Here is a 9,473-nt window from a genome sequence, read left to right as displayed (position 1 = left end):
TTACAATATTATAATAAGTATAAAACATTTTTCTTTTATCAATCTTTATACTCATCGATACTCCATAGATATCAGTTCAATTTGTTTTCTTCTTTTTAAAAATATTTTATTATATAAGTATATACATTTGTTATTTTCTTGTGAATGCCATAAAATAATATTCATTACAGGTCATAAAACATAATATTATATAATATAGTGTATATATATTTTATGGCAGGATCTGACTCATCTTTGACAACTGAGTTTTTCTGCTCTAATTAAGATGAGAGCTTAGGTGTGGCTTGTTTTTACTTAAGCTGATCGGACAAATAGGTTTGAAGAGAGATCTAAATTTCAAAGGAACTTGTAAGAAGAACAAGAACTAAAAACTTAGAGAGATGTATAATTTCATTGAGAAGACTTATAATATGTCAGGATATTGCTTTTTGTAATAATATAACCGAAAAACAATTGGTTCCGCCAAAAATTTAATCATAACCATTTTAAAACTTTAGATAGATATAAAATCGAAAAATGTATTAATTCTATTAGCTTACCGATAACCTGCGAAATATAAGCAAAAATAACTTGCTCTTTTAAATATTTTATTCAACTTTTTTGCTTTTAAAGCAATTTAACAATATTAAATCGCATTAGTGACCCTATTCAAAAATGTTAAATAGGAAGCTGTGTTTAACTTGACACTCGGAAAAAGAGAATTGTTTTATTTAGAGAACATCCATTTATATAGGCAAAGGGAATACTTCCAACTTTTCTGTGAAAGGTTTTACGAGTACCCCGAAAAAAGAGTGCTGAAGACAGTAGGATCACTCCGTTAAGGATTGTGTGAGTTTACCTTGGCACCACTAAAAACAAGTAGATACAACTAGTCAGTTTAGATGAAATATATTTCCATATTCCCATTAATCATCGGTTCTGCTTTGAATAATAGTCTCCGTGGGTGTTTCAACTTTTCCGAAAATCGAACACACCTGACCTAAACTTATAAATACAGTAAATTAACTTTGGAACTAAACTACAATATGTACATATATCTGTGTACATTTGATTTATGTATCGCGAGTCACTCTCCAACAAACTGAAAGACCGAAAAGTATCTTCGTTCCTGGCAGGAACTAAAAACCTATTCAACTTTCACGTTCGCATTGTTTGCACAAGCACGAAAAGTTATTAAGATGCATAGACGTGATTTTGCATGTTTTAAAAAGCCAAAGACAAAGATGGCTCTGGTTGTTAAGGAAAATGGGAAATTCGGAGTGAGAGAGGGCAAATGGAATGATGGGATCGACAAGATAGACACAGGATTCAAAGAATATCTGGTCCTGCACTTTAAGTACTTTTAATTTACTACTAAACAAATTTTCCATTTCATCCGCCCCCAGAAATCCAAACTCAAAATGTTGCATTGAAAACGAAAAAGAAAAAAAAAGAGCAAAACTTCCCCCTACAATGAGAAAAACTGTCTCATTGACATGCCTGACAAGAATTGAATTAAAACTTTTTACCCAACTGCGGCAATTTCATTGTTTGGTTGCGAAAAACCAAAAGAAAAATAATAATAAAAAAAAAAAATTACACATTTAAATTGATTTGTAATTCGCGGTTAATTTGGTTTGGTTACTTTTTATTTAATAATTGTTTTTTACTGTTGTTGTTTCCTCTGGTATTTTTCAATATTATTAACGTAATTTGACACTGAAAGCGTGACAGTTGTTTGAAATTCACTCTCTCATATCAGTGTCACAAAAATGGGGATAAGTGGGGTAGTGAAAGGTTTTAGGTCCATGCAGAATATTGTACAAATTAAATATTGATTAAATTGTTAAATTGTCACAACAGCATTTTATACATTTTTAATATATATGTAAAGGAATTTGTCAATGTGGTTTATCAGCATTGAAATTAAAGAGAATTGAATGCGTGTATTTTAGTCATGTTTAGGAATTGACTTTTATATCCCTCAATTTATTAGTGGACTAGGAGATGAGTTGGAATGTAGCACCCCGCTCTATAAATAGTAGGGTTTACAGCTTTTAAAAGGATGAATCGAACATAAAAGATTTACACCTTCTATATCGAACATTAGTTGCCTAAGTTCTAGAGTTATTTTCCATTACCATTACTTTGAGTCTTCAAAGTGGTCGCAGATAGAGTCGTTCCACCTCTTTATAAGAATTAAGACTTACAATTTAAGTTTATAGGTTATCAACTTGTCCTTATAAATTTTATGGTTTTTGACCCTTTAAAATTCTTCGTAATTTGATTGAAATTTGAATTTTGTTATTCTCGCATTAAATGTTTTCAATTTTGAAAGTATTACACAAACTAAACAAGTTCGCAAAGCACTTGAACTGTTTGTATACGCATTTCAGAGTTTTAGATATATACATTTTCGTATGGATAAAGGGTATACAAAATATAAACCAATCAGTCAACAAACAGGGTTATTCGCTCTCTTAAAACCTACAAAACATTCGAGAAAAAACAAACAACAATACTAACATTAATTGATGACGTACTCACACACCCACACACACACCAACCCAGATGACGCACCAAAAGCACTAATTGGCAGCAACAACAAATACAACAACCAGGCAACAACAGCCACCAAGTCGATTTGATAACAACAAAAGGTGAGAGGCAAATTGGTTATGAAACAACCAGAACGAAGCGGCAATGGTAAATGTCAGCAAGGGGAGGGGAATGGAGGCAATGCCATTGCCCAAATCGATGCAGACATAGACGAGCAACAATCAATCAATTAAATGCCTCTCTGCAGCAGCAGCAGCAACAGTAGTAGCAAAGGCAGGAGTAACAACAACATGGACAACATGACCCCATAATGCTCGTCAATGCTGAACCGAAAAAAGTGTTGCTGCCTTTTAGGCTTATGCCAATACAGGGCCATATTAAAGATTTATCTATGCGAGTTAACTGACAGACCAAGAACATTTTATGGATGAAATGTTTTCTGAACTAAAAGGACTCAAGTCTAGTAGAAAACTGATCAATCTTGATATATCCTTACAATTGTCCATAGGAGGAAAGCTAATGTCAATTGTGATATTTGCAGTTCTTGTCCAAATCACTGTGAAAGATTACTAGAACGAATTAGAAAACTTTTTTCACCAATATTATATGGACGATGTTGACGTCATATAGCAATGAAGCATGTATGCAAATCCCTTAAAAAGGCATGTTAAAGTCATCCTTATTATCCTACAGGAATGTCACATGAACAGACAACTCCAGACTTAACTGGATGTCCAAGTCACTCAAAAGGAATTCAGCCTAGATTAGTGGATTAAGATGTTCCTAGGTACTTATTGACTTATTTATCAAACGTTAACCGCATTTTACATTTATACAAAATGTGATCTATATAATGAACGCATTGAGCTTCTAATTTCTTGAATCTGAAACCACATTTACTCCCAGCCTTCATTTAATAGATCGGCAACTTAAGTAGCTTTTCAAATTGTGTAAAACTCAAGCAGATTACTGATTAAATAAAGCCCATTTAGTCAAAAAGACCGTATAAGAAATAGAACCTTAATCTAAATTGTCAAGCTATAAATTGATTAAAGCCAATTGTGAAATCGAAAACCGAAAAACGTGAACTGGCGGGAAGTCCAATTCTTATCAAATTTGTGATAGACTAACATTGTGTAAAAATAATTTTTCTTTTAATTTTTGTATATTTTTTTTAACCTAAGTATTCAATGGGGAATGGTTTGTGTAACTAAGCATACATTTTGACCAAAACAAGACCCACTGTTGCAGCCAGAATGGTGTAAAAACTGTTGCTCATTTTACCGGCTGGATTTTTGTTGCACTTATTACCGGAGCACACGTTGCACAGGGTCCTATTCCAAGAGGCATAGGCGGGTTTTAGAGAGAGACCACATACATTCACAGTGGGATGAATGCAGCCGTGAAGTCGATGAATTGTATTATTAACTAGAAAAATTTAAAAAAATTCGTGATGAGCAAAAGGTAATTTTAATCTCAAATCGATTAACTTACGATATGTGTATTTTAAGGCTAGACAATCGAATCGTGAGCTACTTGTAACATTGGCCACATTCTGGTGATAGACAGCCAAATGACTGCTGGTCTCATTGGCAGCTTTATTCGTGCAGGTCGTCTTCGTTGGTTTTTTGCAATCAGCCTCCGTTACGCAGGTATAACAGGTCAGTGATGAGGCTAAAGAAATTATAAATAAAGAATGAAAATAAAATACCTGGGCCATAATATGTAGAATAACTATTTATACTATACACACCAAATTGAACACAAATGAAGGCCACTAGAATAGTGGCTACTAAAGTTTTCGTGTACATTCTGTTGCTAGTTAGAAGTTACTTTATGAAGTGAATTGATGATTGATACTAAACCCTTTTTTGCACTTGTGTTACCTTTATATAGGTATACAATATATGCGAAAAGATTATTTGATTCAGCTGTCGCCACAAAGAGAACTTTTATATACGTTGAGAGAGAGAGAGAAAAGAAAAAGATAAGCTCACACCTTTTTAATAGACTGGGCTTATCGCAGACAGCGATTATTCTACAAAAGAACTTAATAGAGATGTGAGTTTCAACGATGTTGAATCCAGACTGAGGTCAATCAGTTGAACCTAAAATAACGATATTTCCATTGTAGTCGTAGCAGTCAAAGCACTTCTTTGTTAACTGTAATAGCTCTAATATTCTGATCAGTCTAGGAAACAGAGAGCTAGAGAAACCGAGGTTTAAGAAAATCCTTTGAATGTTTTACCTGATACAAACATCAGTTTTGTACTCGGAGAAGCTCCATACATAAACATATGACCACAATTTTACCTCTTCTGCAATAACAGATATCTATGTCCAGAGTCATATTTAAGGAAACATTTTCTATATAACAAATTTTAATATACAGCATCTAAATTAGCCATAATCACTTCATTGTATTATTTAAGACAAAACATTATTATCTAGTTTCGCACTCTACCGCTGAGCTTTTCTCTTAATTTCTACTATGACTGAAATTCCCATACGTTTCCATTCAGTTTTTGGTTACACATTTTTATTCTCCTGATAGCTTATCATATTGACAACAACACCAGGCATTTCAATTGGTGTGATTAGTCAGTCAACACAAAAATATGGGCTAGGTTGGTAGCAATTATTTTTATTGTGGCTTATCTCAAAAACCTCTTAGACATTCAATATACTAAGCTTCGACTGTTATGTTATATGGTAATAAAAATATTATGACTTTTTGGAAGCTATTGAAATGGGGGAACTGTTCCTAAAAAATAACCTAAAACGACCTTTCAGGGTGACAAGTGCTCTATGCTAAAGTAATTCAATGTGGCATGGGAACAGAATCCACTAAAATAATACAAGCAAATAGATAAACATATCAACAGATTGGAACATACGTCAATCTAGGAACTTAGAAACTATATTTAATTGTAAATAAATGACTTCCGGGGAAACAGAACGCTTTTTATTAATACTAACCCTGTCTTTGAAGATTGTGAATTGGTTAACGTTTTGTACCTTTTTAGCATACTCTGAATCTAAATCTAGCATGATTAAATATATTATTTTATATTTTTTCTGGGATAACTTGCTACAGGAATTGGCTGAAAATAAAATACAAAATCGGTGTAAACCATAAATAGTAACACTTTATTTTAACATTTCGTATTAACACCGATCACATATGTATTAGGGGAGGATTTGGTGTATATAGTATGAGATTTTAGGCTTTATGGGTTTGCATTAAGTTGGAAAATCTTCTTCGAATGAAAGCCAATGACCCGAGATCGATAGTTAAAACTTTAATTAATTACATTTTACAGTCGTTCAAGCCTCTTTTTAAAAAACCAAAATTCTTTTTTGTATGCAGTTCATAGGCTTCATAAGCAATGCTCTTCATTTTTAATCAATGTTAGTTGTTTTTCAATGAAATTGCTTGTTTCTTAGTATAATATGTCAAATTAAGTGGCCCCAAGCAAATTACAACATTTAATTGTGACCAATCATAACATAATAAAGCTTTAACTATTCACTAACTTTATTTCTAATAAGGCAATAAACGAAATTGTTGCAAAAAGCGAAATGATAATTATCGATAAGATTCCTAGAAATTTCCAAGAAACAACTGAAGATTGTACTTTGGAAAGGGGAAGTACACTTCGACAGCAAATACCTATATTATTTATAAAGTGGTCAATATTATGGACTTTCAATAAAAAAAAACATTTCCGTTATTTTAATATATGACTTGATTGCTCTATTTTTGGCGCATGTTTGTTTTTTTCTCTATTGTTGATAATTTGTTTGTCGTTGTTGGATAAGTTTTCTATATGTAAGAATATATGTATAGTCAAATATGTATATGTATAGGGTCATATACGTATATAATATTATCTTTTAATTATTATAACTACCACGTGAAGGTTGTTGTTTATCTACGGATAATTATAGATTAGCCTTGGGATCGGCATATATATTCCTAGCACAAAATCAATCATATTTAAAACCCCAAATGATGCTATGAACAAGTAGAGATGATTGCTGTTAGGTCAGACTCCTTTACTTACTTTAATATCAAACCCAAATATGTTTGCAAATCGACAAATTGTGCCATTCTGTTATTTTATTATTATTTACAATTAATTTAGTTTTAGATCATTTTTTATATCTGATATTTAATGCACTAGCTTGGCCATCAGAAGGGCCAATGTTGAACCAACTATTGCATAGAAACTGCCACTAAAAGTGCCAGCAGGACTGGTGCAATAATCCTTTTCGTTGCAGGTATAACAACTTATGATCCAATTATTACTATTTGTGGCATTTAAAGATAAATTGCAAACCGATGCATTGGGATGAACACAGCCCATGAAGGCAAACGCTTGAGTTTGGTCTAAAATTTAAAATTTAAATTTTGTATTATCCCGGAAATATTAAAAAGTAACTACTTACTCTCTCGATGAGTGTAATATAGATTGGAACAGCTAAAATTACTACTTCCTGCAATTTCTGGCACATCGGAGTGAATTGTGCTCAAAAACGTACTGCTAGCATTTGCAGTTTCATTGGTGCACAGATGACTCGAAGGACTGCGACAGGATTGAGGTGAATCGCAACTGTAGCATCTCAAGGAGTCGGCTGAAATGGGATATGGAATCCTTGTGTTAAACGGACATTTCACCAATAAGTAATATTATTCTTTCTCACCAAACTGCACACTGATAAAGGCAACAAGCACCACGACAAAAATCACTTTCTTCCACATATTTGTTTAGTTCACTTTCTAATGCCCCAAGTAGATGAACTCTCAATGAAAACTGATTAACTGCTGGTCAGAGCAGCGCATTATGTACTGGTACTGTTGGAATAATAAAACCGAATTTTATGCCGACCATAGAGATTAGATAAAGCTTTTTCGATAACTCAGTTACGACCTACATATTGAGTCAGTCACTCAATTTGACAAGCTGACTAAATCCAATGAAAAACAATGAATAAATTCTTACAACGAAGGAATATCGAAAGTGGAAAACACTTATCACTAAAAGTTCATAGGGTGTTAAAAAGATCGCACTTAATCACTAATATTGTTCATTTTACAAATCGATTCCTGTGACAGTTCTGGATAAGAAATGATATAAATATTTTGTAAATATTTGGTCAAATATTCACAAACTGACGCTAGAGTCATATATTGATATGACATCACTTATTATCGGTTCAATCATAAATATGTGTGATAACCAACGAATAGTGCAATTGAAATTACTCTAGGGCATTAGATAAATTGTGGTATGTGAATTGATCAGGAAGTGATACGATACACCAATCAACAATTTATCTTCCTTCTTTCTTCAGTTTCAACCATATTGATCTGAATTGCTTTTGATGGGATTGTAAGGAAACCCTACTAGGCTTACTGCCATATCAAGATACATTTACGGAGGGGACTTTAAAATTCCGAAGAAGTACAATATAGTTTTAAGTCACCAAATTAAATTACTAATTAAAAAACTTAATACATTTCGACATTTTGTAAATAATTTTGTTGCATTAAATTTTTCTTTTCTTTTTTAGTTATTAATTAAAGTGCAACCTCTTTATTAAACAGAATTTGTTCATTTCTTTGAACAAAACTATTTAAAAATATACAAAATATATAGGTATTCAGAAGTCAGAAATCTATGTCCTAATCTTTTTTTTTAATATGTTTTCCTATATCTTAAAGATTTATTCATTTAAATTAAAACCAAATAATAACATGGGCTAAGTTATAGGCCGCACAGTGCACATTGGGTCCAATCATGTCTTTGGAATAAAGTCTAATTCGTGTGTTAACAAGTTGAAACTTGGTGACTAAAACAAATGCATAGTTAGAAAAGTGACCAAAATTTGAACTATTTTGGCCATGCTCAAAGGCACTTATCTAAAATCACACTGCGTATACGTAATTATAGAGTTGCATGGGATCATTTAGTGATACGTTAAAGGAGCGACACAAGCCCGATAAAGCCGGGTAGAAACTTGTTTGCAAATATTTATTTTCATATTGGTCCTATTTTAGTTTAACGTTCATTATAAGTCGTTAAACTGTATCAAATTAGTAATGGTTTGGAAAAGATTTGGATAAGAATTGAATTGCTTAAATAATATCTGTATTATTAAATGATTCTGTATACATATATAAATAATTTGGCATTGATCAATGCTAATGAACACACTATTTCATTAGACTTTATAACTAAAAAAAAAAAATAAATCAAGATAAATTACAAATACGAAAAAAAAAAATAAAAAAAAAAAAAAAAAAATTAACAAAATAAATTAAAAGATTGAAGAAATTGTTTTAATTATTTAATTTAATTTTCTTTAATTTTTCTTAGCTTCTTTTATACGCCCAACAAAAGCCTCACATTGAGAGAATCGATCACTTGCTGAGCACCTCTCGCGCTCTGTCACTTCCCACGCAATACGCACCCACACACACACATACACTAACACCGCTCTCCCACACAAATAAGCAAACAAAAAACTTAAAAACAAATTACAAGTATAAAAAAAAAAATTAATTTAATTTAAGAAATAAAATTTCAACTTATTTCGTTTCAAAAATTCTCTTAATTTATATTTTCGTTTACAAGCTCAAAAAGTTAAAAATCAAATGACGAGTTGGTTTAACAGAATTTAAGTTTTTAGCCACCATATTAATTTGTTTATTATGGTTAAAATCAATAATTTCCCTTGGTTTAATGTATGTCGAATTCATTTAAATGTCTTTAAAATTTGTTTTTTGAATTTTGTTAGTCAGCCTAAGTGTTTCAGGAAAAATGGTAAATATTTTGAGAAACTCCACGAAGCCAATTTTAATCTATTTAAATCCAGAAATTCTGTATTCTTGTCTATTTGACACTGGGAATTGAATGTTTATTTCAAAT

The 9,473-nt window shown here is 31.8% G+C and overlaps 2 protein-coding genes across 2 annotated transcripts; both read right to left on the bottom strand.

The window, feature by feature from the left end:
* Positions 1–3,670: 3,670 nt before the first annotated feature.
* On the bottom strand, positions 3,671–4,427 carry LOC137572100 (uncharacterized). Its single transcript, XM_068283884.1, has 3 exons — positions 4,292–4,427; positions 4,033–4,212; positions 3,671–3,966 (listed from the first exon to the last, which is right to left on the bottom strand). Exons 1-3 carry the CDS (start codon positions 4,347–4,349, stop codon positions 3,749–3,751), a joined length of 456 nt encoding a protein of 151 aa, XP_068139985.1. The 5' UTR covers positions 4,350–4,427; the 3' UTR covers positions 3,671–3,748.
* A 2,216-nt stretch (positions 4,428–6,643) lies between these two features.
* Positions 6,644–7,475, bottom strand: LOC137572102 (uncharacterized). Its single transcript, XM_068283886.1, has 3 exons — positions 7,246–7,475; positions 6,991–7,176; positions 6,644–6,931 (listed from the first exon to the last, which is right to left on the bottom strand). The coding sequence occupies exons 1-3, from the start codon at positions 7,301–7,303 to the stop codon at positions 6,714–6,716; spliced, it is 462 nt and encodes a 153-aa protein (XP_068139987.1). The 5' UTR covers positions 7,304–7,475; the 3' UTR covers positions 6,644–6,713.
* Between the last annotated feature and the right edge of the window lie 1,998 nt (positions 7,476–9,473).

Source organism: Drosophila tropicalis, unplaced genomic scaffold (genome assembly GCF_018151085.1).
Source record: "Drosophila tropicalis isolate 14030-0801.00 unplaced genomic scaffold, ASM1815108v1 contig_201, whole genome shotgun sequence".
Classification (NCBI taxonomy): Eukaryota; Metazoa; Arthropoda; class Insecta; order Diptera; family Drosophilidae; genus Drosophila; species Drosophila tropicalis.
The sequence above is the reverse complement of the archived record's forward strand: the minus strand, read 5'-3'. Positions and strand labels throughout refer to the sequence as shown.

What these genes read in the sequence shown, in the direction of transcription:
- LOC137572100 (XM_068283884.1), bottom strand. Translation starts at nt 4,349, where the DNA reads ATGTACACGAAAACTTTAGTAGCCACTATTCTAGTGGCCTTCATTTGT. An exon ending in CTTCATTTGTGTTCAATTTG is followed by an intron (nt 4,213 to 4,291) that starts GTGTGTATAGTA and finishes TAATTTCTTTAG; the next exon opens with CCTCATCACTGACCTGTTAT. An exon ending in AGCCTTAAAATACACATATC is followed by an intron (nt 3,967 to 4,032) that starts GTAAGTTAATCG and finishes AAATTTTTCTAG; the next exon opens with TTAATAATACAATTCATCGA.
- LOC137572102 (XM_068283886.1), bottom strand. Translation starts at nt 7,303, where the DNA reads ATGTGGAAGAAAGTGATTTTTGTCGTGGTGCTTGTTGCCTTTATCAGT. An exon ending in CTTTATCAGTGTGCAGTTTG is followed by an intron (nt 7,177 to 7,245) that starts GTGAGAAAGAAT and finishes ATCCCATTTCAG; the next exon opens with CCGACTCCTTGAGATGCTAC. An exon ending in ATATTACACTCATCGAGAGA is followed by an intron (nt 6,932 to 6,990) that starts GTAAGTAGTTAC and finishes TTTAAATTTTAG; the next exon opens with ACCAAACTCAAGCGTTTGCC.